At 38.5% G+C, this 18,386-nt stretch overlaps 1 protein-coding gene across 7 annotated transcripts in view; it reads right to left on the reverse strand.

Moving 5' to 3' along the window:
* LOC126373752 (uncharacterized) overlaps window positions 1–14,200 on the reverse strand; it is a 294,196-nt gene extending 279,996 nt beyond the window's left edge. For 4 of the 7 annotated variants that reach the window (XM_050020006.1, XM_050020007.1, XM_050020002.1 and 1 more), the window contains exon 1: window positions 13,947–14,200. In XM_050020006.1, the coding sequence (XP_049875963.1) occupies window positions 13,947–13,968 (22 nt within the window). In that variant the 5' untranslated portion in view covers window positions 13,969–14,200. The remainder of the gene's footprint in view (window positions 1–13,946) is intronic. The other 3 variants (XM_050020005.1, XM_050020003.1, XM_050020004.1) reach the window with 1 other exon arrangement.
* Between the last annotated feature and the right edge of the window lie 4,186 nt (window positions 14,201–18,386).

The raw sequence follows: 18,386 nt of genomic DNA on the forward strand, positions 1-18,386 counted from the left end.
GGGCAAGTCACAGGGACTGTCACCTGGAACCTGACAGAGGCAGCAGTAACTGTCCGTACTATTCAGAGGCGGAAGACAGGAGTCCTAGTATGGCTTTGTAATAGACTACTCTGGGCGCCATCCCACTTGCGTCAGACAGAGTACTGCGGGGCGGAAGGTAAGAGGGAAAACACTGCCCTATTTTTCCCTAAAAATATTACCGGCTCAAAAAGTTTGCGGTCTTAGCGAGAATACATAAACATAAATATAATCCTATACACGTTACGTTACGTCCCAATCTAGGATCAGGCCTTTCCTCAATCAACTTGAGGAGTTATGGAGTGGAATCAACCATGCTGCTCTAATGCGGGTTGGTACAGGTGTCAAGCTAAAATCAAGAATAATTATATAAGTACGTCATTTCGCGATATGACTCACCTATCACGTTGGTCTAACAGAAAGCTCGGTGACGTTTGGGTATTTAGTTCATTTTCCGATAAATACCTCTGACTACCCCAATTGAGGTATCATCATCATCATTAGCCGAACGACGCCCACTGCTAAGCATAAGCCTCCCCCAAGGATCTCCACAACGATCGGTCCTGCGCTGCCCGCATCCAGCGGCTTCCCGCGACCTTCACCAGATCGTCGGTCCACCTTGTAGCGGGCCTACCCACTGAATACCCACACATAATTATATAAGTACGTCATTTGGCGATATGACTCACCCATCACGTTGGTCTAACAGAAAGCTCCGTGACGTGTGGGTATTTAGTTCATTTTCCGATAAATACTTCTGACTACCCCAATTGAGGTATAGTCGTAAGCTTATTTTATACTCACGCTCGTTATTCCAAATGTCTATGCCCAGGCAGAAACAGTTCTTTCAGGTACAACTTACGAGTTATAATCATCATCAGCCCATTAACGTCCCCACTGCTGGGGCACGGGCCTTCCCTATGGATGGATAGGGAGATCGGGCCTTAAACCATCACGCGGGCCCAGTGCGGATTGATGGTTATTAAAGACTGTTAATGCAGCCGGGACCAACGGCTTAACGTGCCTTCCGAAGCACGGAAGAGCTCAAGATGAAAACTTTATTTTTGTGGTCACATCCTATGACCGGCCTTTGCGAAAGTTGCTTAACTTCAACAATCGCAGACCGAGCGCATTTACCGCTGCGCCACCGAGCTCCTCGAGTTATCGGCCAACTACTTATTATCAATTAGTGTAACAATATAATTATATTGTTAGCAGTAAATAAATTCTAAGTCTTTTTGAAGAAAAAAGCTGCGATAACATACCATAAATAACCGTTAGCATCGTATGTACAGATAAGGAGAAAACATTTAGACATGGCAGAACCGTTCTTATCTCTCTGAGTGAAACCATTTTTTTCGCCAACGGGAAGTAAATGTTTCCCTTCTTCCTTTCCAAAATGTCAGTTGACGAACGTGGAGATTTTCGAGAAATAACCCACTTTAGATAATAATAAATCTGAATCTGAAAATGTCGCCGCCGTCTGCCGGCATCTGATGATGCCGGGCAGCAGCGGTATCAGTACTGGTTGGAGGCCGAGGAAATGGATTCTGGTAGGGCTCTAGTTAGAACATCACCGATTGAGAAATTGGTCGGTGTACTGCGGAACGGAAGGCGATTGGGGCAACCACCGTTCTACACGCCCTATCTATGGAGTATTGAAGGCGATTACTCCACCGACAAGAGCGCAGCTCTTAAATAAAGAGAGAGAAATCTGAATGTTGAATGTTTATTCTGACAATTGTTACTTTATCATCCGGAGCTGAGGAAGAAATAGCCCCCCTATTATTTGGAGAGCTGACAATATTTTACACTCAATGATAATAACTATATATCGTAAGGAAGCACACATTCTCGAGAAATGCATTTTTCGGAGGTATGTCTCCCAAACTGTATTAGGCTGGTTATCCCTTCGCGGGTTGGCTAGTTGTTATGGGCAATGGGCGATCAGCCTCAGATCTTGTAACCATAAGGTTTACCTATATCCATTTTAGGACTTGTCAACAGTGGTTGCAAGTTGTCTTTAGTTACTTGTGGCTCTGCCCACCCCATTAGGCATGACGGCCGTGAGTTTACGTATGTTATTGGACATAATGACTACTTCCGTACAAATAGTGATTTTATTTCAATATAAGTAGATAACATTTGACAAAAGGTATAAATTTGATCTGCCAAAGTACAGAAGCCAATGTCGTGACGTTCATTAGCATAGTAATGTATCACTCGAGATACCGAGAAGGTTCGAATCCCGGTGGGGAAATATCACAAAAAATATTTTGTGATCCCTAGTTTCATTAGGACATTACAGGCTGATCACCTAATTGTCCGAAAGTAAGATGATCCGTGCTTCGGAAGGCACGTTAAGCCGTTGGTCACGGTTACTACTTACTGATGTAAGTAGTCGTTAAATGAGTTATATCAGGGGCCTTTGGCGGCTCGATAGAAACCCTGATACCAGGGTTGATGAAGTAGGTAATCCACCTCACAGCCCACACGAGAGAAGAGAAGATGATGAGATTAGACAGATTTTTATTTTCTATCTACTAACCTTTAACAATAACAGTAGTTATATTGGTAAGCGAAAGTTCTCCAATACGATTATCTATAAAGAAAATCCGTTTTTTTTCTTACAAGTCCACAACGTACCTTCAATCTTTTGGTCCTTTTCCACAATCTCCCTTTTTCGGATAGATGGGGAAAAAATAAACGAACAGAAGCTACATTTTACAAAATTCCCAACCGGACGCTTGGGGATGTTTGAAGCGAGGAAACGTAATGGAATTTTGGATTGGACGGAAGGGAACATCTTGCATGATCGATCTTTGTCATGTGGAAAATTTATCACTTGATCTAACCCTGTTTCCTTTTCAAATTCCTAAGATAAGGATAGTTGATTTATCAAGACCGAAAAGTAGCCGTTAACTTGTTTCTTGAGAGCTATCAACAATGTAAAATCACTTACAGTCAAGTCGTTCACAGAATGGGGGACTATTCACACATACGCACACATATAATAAACGTTTGATAGGTCTTACTAAGTAATTGTCTCATATGTTTAAACTGATTGTGGTGGTCTGATGGGAGTGACCAAGATCCCAAGATACAGGGTCATCCTAGTTTGGCGTCGTATCTTGCACACGGTCAAAATGAATGAAACTGGTATAAAACTGTATACTTATTAGTAGCTAATAAAATAAAAGTGTTTGATTTGTTTGTCGTGCATTGTGAAGTACGCCGAAAGCAATAGATGAGACTTGCACAGGAACGGAAAGGATGGCGTGAAAGAGAGGAGGCCTATACCCAGCAGTGGGCGGATACAGGCTGAGTAGATAGTGGATGAAGATATAAATTATATTTTTTATATGTACTAGCTTTTGCCCGCGACTTCGTCCGCGTGGCGTGTTATATAAGAGAGAGATCTTTGTGTGTGTGGGAGTGCATATCAAATTTCAAGCATCTAACTTATGCAGTTTAGATTTTTTCATACAATTTTTTTCCCAATAACTCCCATTTTTCAAAATACAGCCAAAAATAAACTTTATATTTACTAAGGTATGCATGCATGCTAGATTGAATCAATTGATTGAATTGATTTTTTTTTAATTGATTGTTCATTGAGTTTTAATTTTAATACACACTTCCTCTCTTCCCTTCAACGTTGCTGTGCCCTACAGGGTCCATGTTTTAGTTCCTATGCCTATGTAACACCCCATTGTACTACATGGAATGCAATAAATAATTTAATTGAATTGAATTGAAAACATCTATCTTACGCGGTTTCGATTTTTTCATACAAATGTTTTTTTCCCGCTAACTCCCGTTTCCGTGGGAATTTTGCAATATCCTGTTGCAACTAAGGTTTAAGTTAACTAAGGTACCTGCATGCCAAATTTCAAGCGTCTAACTTAAGCGGTTTAGATTTTTCATACAAAAGGATTTTCCCGCTAATTTCCGTTCCCGTGGGAATTCCGGGAATTCCTTTCTTAGTGCACCTCTACGGTACCTAAGCTATGTCCCTTCCAAATTTCAAATGCCTACATTTAGCCGTTCAGGCTATGCGTTGATATGTCAGTCACTGAGTCAGTCAGTTTCTCCTTTTATTTAGATTTGATTTTTTCATACAAATGTTTTTTCCCGCTAACTACCGTTCCCGTGGGAATTTTGTAATATCCTGTTGCAACTAAGCTTTAAGTTTACTAAAGTACCTGCATGCCAAATTTCAAACGTCTAACTTGAGTGGTTTAGATTTTTCATACAAAAGGATTTTCCCGCTAATTCCCGTTCCCGTAGGAATTTCGGGAATTCCTTTCTTAGTACACCTCTACGGTGTCTAAGGTACCTGCGTGCCAAATTTTAAACATCTTACTTGAATGGTTTAGATTTTTCATACAAAAGGATTTTCCCGTTAATTCCCGTTCCCGTGGGAATTTCGGGAATTCCTTTCTTAGTGCACCTCCACGGTACCTAAGGTACCTTCATGACAAATTTCAAACGTCTAACTTGAATGGTTTAGATTTTTCATACAAAAGGATTTTCCCGCTAATTCCCGTTCTCGTGAGAATTTCGGGAATTCCTTTCTTAGTGCACCTCCACGGTACCTAAGGTATCTGCATGCTAAATTTCAAATGTCTAACTTGAGTGGTTTAGATTTTTCATACAAAAGGTATTTCCCGCTAATTCCCGTTCCCGTGAGAATTTTGGGAATTCCTTTCTTAGTGCACCTCTACGGTACCTATGGTACCTGCATGCCAAATTTCAAACGTCTAACTTGAGTGGTTTAGATTTTTCATACAAAAGGATTTTCCCGCTAATTCCCGTTCCCGTGGGAATTTCGGGAATTCCTTTCTTAGTACACCTCTACGGTATCTAAGGTACCTGCATCACAAATTTCAAACATCTAACTTGAATGGTTTAGATTTTTCATACAAAAATATTTTTCCGCTAATTCCCGTTCCCGTGGGAATTTCGGGAATTCCTTTCTTAGTGCACCTCTACGTTATCTAAGGTACCTGCATGCCAAATTTCAAAAGTCTAACTTGAGTGGTTTAGATTTTTCATACAAAAGGATTTTCCCGCTAATTCCCGTTCCCGTAGGAATTTCGGGAATTCCTTTCTTAGTGCACCTCTACGGTATCTAAGGTACCTGCATGCCAAATTTCAAACGTCTAACTTGAGTGGTTTGGATTTTTCATACAAAAGGATTTCCCTTCACTACTCTGCTCCTATTGATTGTAGCGTGATGAAAAGTATACTATGACCTGTCCAGGAGTGTGAAGAATAATTGTACCAAGTTTCCAGTTGTTTTTGTTTCTATAAGGAACATACAGACAGACAGACAGACAGACAGACAGACAGACAGACAGACAGACAGACAGACAGACAAAAATTTTACTGATTGCATTTTTGGCATCAGTATCGATCACTTATCACCCCCTGATAGTTATTTTGAAAAAATATTTAATGTACAGAATTGACCTCTCTACAGATTTATTATAAGTATAGATTTAGTAGTGTTCATCTTCTTTTTATCATGCGGGTTGTGTGGTAAAATACCAACCTTATCAACCCTAGTGTCAGGGTTTATTGAGCCGCCAAAGGCCCCTGACATGACTCGTGTATCGACTACATACTTACGTCAGTATGTAGTAACCGGGACCAACGGTATAACGTGCCTTCCGAAACACGCATCATCTTACTTCATTCTTCTTCTTACTTCTTCTTCCTTTAGTGTTCATGTAAAGCCGTCTAACAGCCGTCGTAGCCCAGTTAATAGAACGCTTGCCTCTCACTTTGAGGTCGTAGATTCGAATCCAGCGCAGGCCTAAACCAATGACTGTAGAATTTGTTTTTAAATTCATATTTGGATAATAAATTGATTATCACGTGCTCAGCGGTTAGTGTTCATTTAAAGTATGAATATACTTCTAAATTCAAACAGTAACAAATAACTTCTTAATTCCAAACACCAACATTGTAATGAAAAAAATCCAACGCATTAAGCTAGCCCAATCTTAAGTAAAACCCGTAAGGGAAACCGGCTTACAAAACGAATATAAATTACAAGGTAAACTGAGCACACGATATTTAGTGGCAATACTCGAGGAAATCTCCCAAGTTATTGCTAGCGTGGAGGTTTTTATTGGAAAGGAAAACGTGTTCTTTTCAACATCAAAGCAGCGTTTATCGTAGCCAATATGCTGTGTAAAAGCTTCATAACTGACCATGCCATGCGTAACTCTTTACCTGATAATGCTTGTGGAAAACATTTCATGTGGGTTGTGAGGTGGATTGCCAACCTCGTCAACCCTGGTGTCAGGGTTATTATTAAACCGCCTAATGCCCTAATATGACTCATGTAACGTGTCTACTTACATCAGAAGTAACCGGAACTAACGGCCTAACGTGCCTACCTAAGCACGGAATCATCTTACTTTTTCGGACACTCAGGTGATTCAAGCCTGCAATGTCTGTACCAAACAAAGGGCAGCCAAAGTATAATGCAGGAAAATAACAAAGTATGCCTTCCACCTCCAAACGATGTGGGAAAATCACTGCCCTACCGCGCGATAGCTTAACAACTCTTAAGAGAATTGAACTATCTTGCGATTGCGAAGTCTACAGAGCTCCCGTAGGTCCTTACTATAAATAAGCTTTATACGAGACATTTACTATTCCTGTTGATATATCCTTGGTAATCGTAATGCAATAGTCGAAAGTAAATAACAGATACTGTTACTTAAGTGTATATAAACATAATTAGAAACTTAATGTGTTTATTCCAGCACACACCGTCTAAGTTTATTTTAAGTTATACCTGTAGTTTTTAATATCCGCCGAAAAGGAAAGCGATGACCCTACTGGCATATTATTAATGTAACAAATTAATTCTAAAAAAAACCTAACCACAACTTCGTATTAGCCAAGAACCCGACAGAATTAAGTTGACAGCACACATCTCTATCTTTGCCTGATGATGCCTATCTTATTCGCTCGGGTTATTCATTCATTTTGAAGTTAACATGTCAATCATCCGTCTCTTTCCTTTTTGGCAGATAAAAAAATTACGGGTATAACTTAAAATAAAATTAGGAGGTGTCAGCAAGATTCGGGGCCACTGTTATATTATTATCACTTATGATCATATTTTGAATGAGCACATACTGTTCAAAGCACGGAATTGATTTCATGATACCTTAATCTATAATAAGATTCATAAGTAGCTTGGAAATTTTCTTTCAAATACTTTTGTGGCTCAGCCATCGCTGATAGGGATTCAAAGCAAGTCCTGGTAACTTGTTCCGCGAAATATCATACTTAACATTAAAATTTGAAATGTTTCACCTATACAATTATCTATACTTATAATAAATCTGTAGAGAGGTCAATTCTGTACATTAAATATTTTTTTCAAAATAACTATCAGGGGGTGATAAGTGGTCGATACTGATGCCAAAAATGCAATCAGTAAAACTTTTGTCTGTCTGTCTGTCTGTCTGTCTGTCTGTCTGTCTGTATGTTCCTTATAGAAACAAAAACTACTGGACGGATTTTAATGAAACTTGGTACAATTATTCTTCACACTCCTGGACAGGTTATAGTATACTTTTCATCACGCTACAATCAATAGGAGCAGAGTAGTGAAGGGAAATTCTTTTGTATGAAAAATCTAAACCACTCAAGTTAGACGTTTGAAATTTGGCATGCAGGTACCTTAGATACCGTAGAGGTGCACGAATAAAGGAATTCCCGAAATTCTTACGGGAACGGGAATTAGCGGGAAAATCCTTTTGTATGAAAAATCTAAACCACTCAAGTTAGACGTTTGAAATTTGGCATGCAGATACCTTAGGTACCGTAGAGGTGCACTAAGAAAGGAATTCTCAAAATTCTCACGGGAACGGGAATTAGCGGGAAAATCCTTTTGTATGAAAAATCTAAACCATTCAAGTTAGATGTTTGAAATTTGTCATGCAGGTACCTTAGATACCGTAGAGGTGTACTAAGAAAGGAATTTCCGAAATTCCCACGGGAACGGGAATTAGCGGGAAAATCCTTTTGTATGAAGAATCTAAACCACTCAAGTTAGACGTTTGAAATTTGGCATGCAGGTACCATAGGTACCGTGGAGGTGCACTAAGAAAGGAATTCCCGAAATTCCCACGGGAACGGGAATTAGCGGGAAAATCCTTTTGTATGAAAAATCTAAACCACTCAAGTTAGACGTTTGAAATTTGGCATGCAGATACCTTAAGTACCGTAGAGGTGCACTAAGAAAGGAATTCCCGAAATTCCCACGAGAACGGGAATTAGCGGGAAAATCCTTTTGTATGAAAAATCTAAACCACTCAAGTTAGACGTTTGAAATTTGTCATGCAGGTACCTTAGGTACCGTGGAGGTGCACTAAGAAAGGAATTCCCGAAATTCCCACGGGAACGGGAATTAACGGGAAAATCCTTTTGTATGAAAAATCTAAACCATTCAATTTAGACGTTTGAAATTTGGCTCGCAGGTACCTTAGATACCGTAGAGGTGCACTAAGAAAGGAATTCCCGGAATTCCCACGGGAACGGAAATTAGCGGGAAAATCTTTTTGTATGAAAAATCTAAACCGCTTAAGTTAGACGCTTGAAATTTGGCATGCAGGTACCTTAGTTAACTTAAAGCTTAGTTGCAACAGGATATTGCAAAATTCCCACGGAAACGGGAGTTAGTGGGAAAAAAACATTTGTATGAAAAAATCGAAACCGCGTAAGATAGATGTTTTCAATTCAATTCAATTAAATTATTTATTGCATTCCATGTAGTACAATGGGGTGTTACATAGGCATAGGAACTAAAACATGGACCCTGTAGGGCACAGCAACGTTGAAGGGAAGAGAGGAAGTGTGTATTAAAATTAAAACTCAATGAACAATCAATTTAAAAAAAATCAATTCAATCAATTGATTCAATCTAGCATGCATGCATACCTTAGTAAAAATATAAAGTTTATTTTTGGCTGTAAGTATTTTGAAAATGGGAGTTATTGGGAAAAAAATTGTACTTATGAAAAAATCTAAACTGCATAAGTATGCACTCCCACATACACAAAGATCTCTCTCTTATATAACACGCCACGCGGACGAAGTCGCGGGCAAAAGCTAGTTTTTAATATAAGTTTTAGTACTTACTTATTTTACTTATATTTCCTTAAAATGAAGGATATTTGTAGATGTTCATATTTTTTACTGCGACATCCATTCCTGTCTCGCAATTCATCTTAATGTCTTGGAGTGATGTTGCCTATCGATAGACTATTCAGATAGTTTCGAAAAAAGTACCAATAGACTATACAAATCGCTAATATACATGATTTTAAGGTCAATTATCGATTGTCAAACTATCGATAGTTCGGCAACAGTATCTTGGAGCAATATTGCAATAACTATTAACGGACGAGAAATGAACCATCAGCCATCTGCTCTCAACGACAATCTGCGGTGTATTGGAAGCCTTAAAACCTCCGTTCGGGGTCAGTCGGTCACACAGATAGCTATAGTTAGCCTTTGTTCCGTCACAAGGGTCAAACGTGTCACTTGCTATTATTATCTCTGGTCATTTATACACACGGCCTCATGATGTCCTTATGGAGTGGTAGAGATTTTTATGTTTAATAGTGATACAGGATTGAGGAGCTCGGTGGCGCAGCGGTAAACGCGCTCGGTCTGCGATTGTTGAAGTTAAGCGACTTTCGCAAAGGCCGGTCTTAGGATGGGTGACCACAAAAAAAAACTTTTCATCTCGACCTCCTCCGTGCTTCGGAAAGCACGTTAAGCCGTTGGTCCCGGCTGCATTAGCAGTCGTTAATAACCACCAATCCGCACTGGGTCCGCGTGGTGGCTTAAGGCCCGATCTCCCTGTCCATCCATAGGGAACGCCCATGCCCCAGCAGTGGGGACGTTAATGGGCTGGTGATGATGTGTTTGCCTATAATTGGACGAACACTAGTCCAGTATTTGTAAATAGGTTAAGTTACATGTAAAAGTGTTTTTTTGTCTGTTGGCAAACCTAATAAAATAAATAAATAAATAAATGATGAGTGATACAGGAATGTTTCAAATGACCGGAGGTTTTCAAGTCTGCTGCTATTCCCGTATGTCCGGCTAAGTAGTTAACGCCTTTTACAATCACGGCACAAAAAACCCGCATTTAAAATCTTGGGGTAATTTTGTGGGGGGGGAAGCGAACTAGTGGTGGATTTTAAAAACTTGGGGTCTAAAAGGCCACATAGGAGCAATTCATCTAAAAAATCGATATTGCTATTTGAAATTTGTTTGCATTGCACACATACTTTTATATGCGCAAATGTCAGATCGTGATATTGCTTTAAGACTTCGATGTGGCCATTTTAACCCCCTTGATATACATTTTATAAATAAGAATGCGATGCATAAAGCGCCCCCGGAAGAACGAATATAATCGTTACAGAAGTGACCAATAGAATGGTAGCATGCAATCCCTGCATTAGATGATGTGACTTCCAGTTTTATGTTCGCCAAACTTCGGCTTAAAGAGATATACGAAGAAGAAGAATTTGATGAATTTTCATCAATCAAAAAATCAATAAATGGGTTTATGTGATATCGAGCTTGATGAAGAAAGCGAGGAAATAATCCTTTTCTGTCTTACAACAAGATAAGCTACTTATAGCATTCGCAAATTATCTCACAGATTCCATCAATATTAGAGCAACTTTAATGGAAACACTACCTACTGATACCTACTAAAACAAATTCATCCTTAGCAAAGTTAAACAATGGCCTCCGTGGTCCAGTGGTTGAGCGTTGTGCTCACGATCCGGAGGTCCCGGGTTCGAATCCTGGTGGAGACAAATCACAAAAATCACTTTGTGATCCCTAGTTTGGTTAAGACATTACAAGCTCACCTGATTGGCCGAAAGTAACATGATCCGTGCTTCGGAAGGCACGTTAAGCTGTTGGTCCCGGTTAATACTTGCTGATGTAAGTGAATAGTCGTTACATGAGCCATCTCAAAAAATTTGGCCTTTGCCGGCTCAATAGCAACCCTGACACCAGGGTTGATGGGGTTAGTAATCCAAAGCCCTTCCAATACGTATTTTATATTGGCCAATAACCCGACAGAATCAAGTTGCACACGTCAAACGGGTTGCATATGAGCGAAATGCCTATTTTAATCGCCCGGGTTATTCATTCATATTAAAATTAAAAGTTGTCAATCATCCGTCCCTTTCTTTTTCGGTGGATAAGAAAATTACAAGTATAGCTTAAAATTAAATTACCATAAAAAGTTATTTATTTATTCGCATAAAGATATGTCATAACTCGCATATATATTTTATTATAATTTTATATGGAATACTGATACTTGTCCTAATATTAGTTACACACAATATTAATTTGGCATAATATATTTTATTAAGCATTATAACAAGCATACTCTTCTAACGCATAAAATTACTGACGCATAATGATAGTTAAGCTTAATAAAAGTATAACTATATTACCCCCAAAAACTGACTCCTGAAAGTAATAAAGACATTATCACACAATTATTAACATTGCTCTAATAAAATATGAAGGCGCTATACATCGTGGGTAGAATGTTGTCATTCTTATATTTCCTAAACTGAGGTAAGTATCACAAGTTATCATCCGCCGAAATATCAGACTCAAAAGATTTTGTATTATTAGATTTGCGTCGATTCTGTAAAAAGATAAAAATGGAAAATATAGTAAAAACTTTTATAACCAAAAGAGGGGCAGCCAAATTAAATGTTAACGGGTTTATATATGAAAAAAATAGGCAATGTAATTTGAAATATTACTGGACATGTGAAATGCGGCGTAACGACGATTTCAAATGTAACTCACGGCTCATTACGAATCTGACCGCTGGCCAGCATGAAGTGGTGTCGAAAAAAATAAGGACCTTTAATCATGCACCAAGTGCACCTGGAGAAAAGGTTAGTTTTGGAATTTTCGTTTTTGTAATTACTTTTTGTGTGTAAAATAAACATGTTGGCGGCTTAGAGGTTGTTTCACCTTCTCATTTTATGGATTTCTGACAAATGCATATTTTGTCTTTGCTCTTGTTCTTCATCCCAAAAATAATCTCAAAAATATATATAAACTGATCTTCATTTGTATACAGCTGTTCCAAATCCCACGTCCAACTCCTTTGCCTTTCAATGACCATGACTAATTCAACAATTTGTAAGGTCTCTAGAAAGCTGAAAGCTCTGAAACCAGAGGTCTGCTTTGATCTTTGGTCTAGAGAGTGTGGTCTAGTGACTATACGTTACATAATATTGACAGAAGTTACTGTATAGATAGATAATATCTAGCAGCTCTATACGTGTCTAAGTATATAGTGTTATAAATCTGTATTGATTCTCCCGTTATAACACTAATCTGATATTCAAGTACCTAATCGACGTTATTGCCTAGGCTTGTAACATAATAGTTGTTATAGATAGATTCTACATTGCGTACATAAATCTAAATTTGTACCCATCTCCCCTATAGATACTAAAATAACCTTGCTAAGGTCGCTGCTACCAGACAGTTTTATTGCATTTTAACGTTATATTTCTAGTCTTGTAACTATGACACTGGATTCTGAGCGAATCTTCTATCGTGTTGATTGTTAGATGGATTATACCAACCCCATCAACCCTGGTGTCAAGGTTATTATTGAGCTGACAAGGGCCCTGACATGACACATGTAACGACTACTTACCTACATCAGGAAATAGTAAACGGGACCAACGGCTTAACGTGCCTTCCGAGGCACGGATCATCTTACTTTCAGACAATCAGGTGATCAGCCTGTAATGTATTGTCCTAACCAAAAAATTAGCGAATGAAAACAGCGCAACTCCATCTTCCTGAGCATATCGTAGATACAGAGAGATGGTGACCTAACATGATGGATCATCATACGGTTCATCATTTCCATCTTTGGACCTCTTATTAAAAGTAGTATTTTATGCAGTGTTGTGTTTATGTAAATCAGCTTTGGCGCTATCTCTAAGATCATGACTATGAAGACATAAGTAAGGGTCAACGAAACCCTTCTACAAATTGGATAAATCGACAGCTACTGCTACTGGCAGGATGTTCGATCTTGACATTAGTTTAAAATTGTTCCTTTTGAATGTTTTGAAAATGTGTAAAGAATGTTTTCATTCACTCATTCATTCATCCATTCATTCATCTCCAACTTTTCTTCAAAGATATATTTAGTTAGGGATTCTGGTAGCGGTGCCATGTGGTAATACGTTATACCTAGATCTATATTACTATATTAAATTCTAGGCTTTTCTATTTGTCATGAACTAAAGTATATTTAGCTTCTGTACAGCGCCATCTATCGGTGGATCTGACACCGTTGTTGTTTACTTTTACATAAAGTTTTTCCCAACAATTTTCCACCAAAATCAATTGCTTAAGTAAAAAGTTTTTCACGTGTATTCAAATCAATATGAATATATGGACAGCGTTGGTTGACTGTTCCTCATAAAATCTTGAACAATTTTCTTTTTTACGTTGTTATAAACTGGCAAATCACACCCGCTACGAAACCTGCACTTTTACGTCAGTAGGGAGTGAAGATAATAAAAATTTATGATACAAACGCGAGGTCAGTTTCATAATAACGAAGATTTTACGACCACCAAATGAGGACGATTCGTAGCTAACAGCATTTCCTGATACTTTCACGATATTTTTATTCCAGATTCTTATTTACAACCACCAATAAAACTCATTTCAAGACAGAACAGGTTATAACTTTTGAAAAGCACGTTTTCCTCCAAATAAATTCGTTAAACTTTCTCTATTGTTATCGAAGTAGCTAGACGTCGAAAGACGCCTTCAAAGTGGAACTGTCCGCCTGAAAAGCTTACCTGATCTCAATTCGAAAGGCATGATCAAGCGTGAAAAGCACCCCTCCCCTGCAACGTGGCCCGGTCACAGATACGTCCCACCACCCTGCGACATTGCACGCTAGTGCATTCACTCACACACACACGACACACACAGCACAAGGTAAACAACACGCGCTTCGTTGTATCGAATTGCACTTGTAAAGGTTAGCTGTCAGTTGAATGGCATGACGGTGTTGTTTCGTTTCGTGAAGTATGTTTGGGACGGTTTGGCGCGACGCAGCGACCGCGACGATGGCGGGGTCACTTCTGCCGCCTCGAGATGCGGCGCGCGCCGCCAGCGCCCCCCGTTTCCATGACAACAGTCCCGGGCGATATCTGCCTCGTCCTCTTTCGCGAACAAAAACAAAAATAGCAAATTAATTGCGTAATCGCGTACCGTGAAATTTTTGCTTCGTTAATTAGTATATCAAAGGGGTGACTGTGGGTACAGTGGTAACCGATCGGCTGTGACGAGGTAACATTTAATATACTCGCTTAATTTAAATATCTGTTGCGGCACGTCCCTAGTTGCTCGGCATGTTTTATTAATGAAGGAATTGATGTTGGATTACACGTTGCTTTTAGTAACTTAGAATTTTCCCAACTCTCGTTGAACCACTCAGTAGTCGCCATTCTGAATTTGCGAAATGAATTTTTCAGTCTGACCCTAATATTAGAACGGGTATTACATAACCCCGTAGTACTTAAAGCGGGTTAAGTTTGAGCAGGTTAAGCCGAACGCTTTTGAAGACGGAGAGAAGATGCATTTACGTTCTAAGTAAATCTGGTATATTTCCTGGCTGACGTTGCTAACTGACGTACTTGTCTGTAATTTTTTGCTAAAGTGATTAGTCTTATTGCCAATAGGGTAGTTTCCAACCAGTCAAATCAGTTACTTTTTACTAAACGTCAAAACACGAAATTACTATGGAATTTATATATTATGAAAAAGAAACCTGTGACGTCATTGAAAAATGTGACAAAATGTCACACCTAGTAGGTATTAAATTTTTCTTTATTGAAATTTATAAATAAAAAAAACACAAACAGCCTATACACTTCCCACTGCTGGCCACAGGCCTCCCCTCAATCAACCGGAGGGGGTATGGAGCATACTCCACGACGCTGCTCCACTGCGGGTTGGTGGAGGTTATTGTTTTAACGGTTAATAAAGAAAAAGAAAAGAAAAGAAAAGAAAAGAAAAGAAAAGAAAAGAAAAGAAAAGAAAAGAAAAGAAAAGAAAAGAAAAGAAAAGAAAAGAAAAGAAAAGAAAAGAAAAGAAAAGAAAAGAAAAGAAAAGAAAAGAAAAGAAAAGAAAAGAAAAGAAAAGAAAAGAAAAGAAAAGAAAAGAAAAGAAAAGAAAAGAAAAGAAAAGAAAGAAACATTTATTACTTCCGGACACCACAGACACAGACAGACAGGTACTTTACATTTAACACAGGACAGAAACCACACGGAAATCAATAAGTACATAGACAACAAAAAAAAGCACGGAATCATCTTATTTTTTCAGACAATCCTTACCAAATAGGACAGTCTCACAAAGTGATTTCGACATTGTCCCCATCGGGAATCGAACCCGGACCTACAGATTGTGAGTCTAACACTCTAACCACTATAGACCACGGAAGCAGAATAAATAAAAAAGAAAAAGGAAAGGTTTTTGTCACCTTAAGATCTGTCTTTATTTAGTAATCAGAATTTCATGATTTATCTTTGACCTAGGCAACTACCCAATTATAAAAGGTGCAAATTAGTTTCGACTTTCGCCAAAAATTGCAAATTCGTCAGTTCACGACATCAGCGACGATTTATACCACTTTGGACAAACCAGCATTATATCCCGTTTGTCACGGGATCTTTTACTTAAACTAAAGATTTGACAAGTCTGGTTTACAGTAGCAACTGCCTATCTGACCTTACATCCCATGAAGGGAAAACCTGCCCAATTCAGGTTAGGTGTCATACCTCCGAAACGCATTTCTCGGGAATGTGCATTTCCTCACGATGTTTTCCTTCACCGCTGAGCACATGATAATCATTTATTTATTTTATGTTCCAAGCAATGATATATCTAATTACATTGGTTTAGGCCCGTTATGAATTTGAACCTGTGACCTCACAATGAGAGTCAACCGTTCTTCAAACTGCACTAAGGCGCCACGGCTACTACGGAGAAACTAAAAGTAAGAAACTTATTATTTTCAAATAATGTACAGTCTTGAGCAATATAATGTACCCACTTTAGGACTCTGTTGCACTTAACATATTTGACATTTAGTGAGACTTACAGTTCAATTTGTCAAAAAAGTTAATGTGACATGGTACCAAAGTGTATACATATTAATGCTCGTGACCGTACCAAAGGACTTTTGAATTTGACAATACACGTATTTTTATTCCCGTCTCGTTACGTACATATCTCTTAAGTACCATAATAATGGAGAACGGTACATAGGTACCTACTCTACTTTATTGCTTTTTCTTCTTTTATGGCTTTCGTCTGTTTTTGTATACATACATTATACCTATTTCTTTGTAATGATCAAAGGTTGTCGTATCAGCTTTATCAATGAAAAGTCGCAGTTAACATGTATATTTTTAAACTGTCTATTGTTATATCACATTTAATATAAATGTTTAAAGGAGTAAGCTGGATAGAAGACAACTCCCCCCCCCACCCCCCCCACGCCGCCGTCGCCCTTCCCTTGTCAACTTACATCTCTTTCAAAGGACGATGAGTTAAAACGTCCGCCTCCAAAATCCAGACATATTATTATCTCATCTCAATCTTTTAAGGGGCAATGTATACGTTTTTACAATAAGATTCCCATTGACATTCAGAATTTGCCTTTCAACTGTTTTAAGACAGTAGTTAAACAAAAACTTTACAAAAAAGGTTATTATAAAGTTAGTGATTATTTAGATTTTAGAAGATATGAATGCATGGGATTAACTGTCTGAGAACTGATACTAGGCAGCTAAATTACTCAATTGTATACCAATATTTTATGTTTATTTTTATTTTTTTAAAGAACGTCTAGGGCCCTGTGCTGAGGTTTTTCTTGCAGCTTCTTTTCCCCGGCTATACAGGTTGTGAGAAGTTGCAGTAGTTTTAGGCGGATGAGACGTTCGTTATGTAAAATTGACGATTCAAAGTGTAACTTACAAAGCGTCTTAGTGTGTTGATATTTCTTTTCTATGGTGACTTTCTCGAAATTGGTGATAAACCCCCCCCCCCCCCCCCCGGTTTATCCGGAATTCGGGTTTTTAGTACTTTGGGTACCGCCTAGTACACCATTGTTTCAACCAATTTCGATTTTCGACAAACTTATTTTTAATTTTATTTGCAAACCCCATGGAAACCAATAAGTTATCTTTTTACAGATACTTACTTATAAAACCACTAACACGTATAAAGTATCTATAGAAGGGGGAGACGGTCTCATACAGTTGCGGACATGGTTCTTTACGAATAACGCGCCAGCTAGAAATATGTGATGCCTCAAAGAGGCGTCATCATCACAGTACTCATACCAACCGTTTATATTAACAAAGTGTAACAGAAAAGATCGATTTAGTGTCTCCGATAAATGCTGGGTTTTGAATTCATGTGGTAAATGTGTACGCAGTTTTACTACTTTTACCCGAATAATTATTTATTTAACACCGTAAGTAAGATCGAAAGTTACTAATCTGGTTAAATGGCGAAAGTTCATGGTAGGGCTGGCAGAGGAAGACCTAGAAAGACTTACATTAAACAAATTGGAAATGTCCTTAGTAAAGGTTTAGTACGATCTACTCTGAACCGGCGTGCGTGTATAAAGCGATTGATGAATGTGGAGGAAGCAAGAGAAGTGTGACAGGATCGAAGCAAATGGAATTTTATAGTCTCTGCTTACCCCGGTGGGAAATAGGCGTGAGTTTATTTATAAAGCATAAACAAATTAGTTACTTACAGTAAAGAAATAGACTAATGAAACAAAATAAAGAATACAAACCTGGCTGTGCGCTATTGATAGAAAACAGAACTCAGAATCATTTATTCAACGTACAGGAAACAAAGGAATTATCATGGATACACTTCGAACACTTTTGAATCTGCGTCATTTCGCAAGGTGTTGCTGAGACTGAAACTGCAACAACAACACATTTTTGTCTGTCAGAAGACCTATTCAGAGACACCGATGGTTACAGGAGCAAATCTATCCAAGTGTGAAAACGATTTCACTGACGCGCCTAATGTGATATGTATCATACCAAGCTCAATGAACTGTTTATCTGACTAACAACCATTGATAACGTCATATAAACTTATATAGAACTGGAATTTGGTTGAGTATAGAGACACAGAACGCCAGGAAGACACTCGAAGCTTTTGAAATGTGGCGTTGGTCGAGGATTGAAATAATAGGTTAG

This window comes from Pectinophora gossypiella, chromosome 16 (assembly GCF_024362695.1).
Source record: "Pectinophora gossypiella chromosome 16, ilPecGoss1.1, whole genome shotgun sequence".
NCBI classification, from domain to species: domain Eukaryota; kingdom Metazoa; phylum Arthropoda; class Insecta; order Lepidoptera; family Gelechiidae; genus Pectinophora; species Pectinophora gossypiella.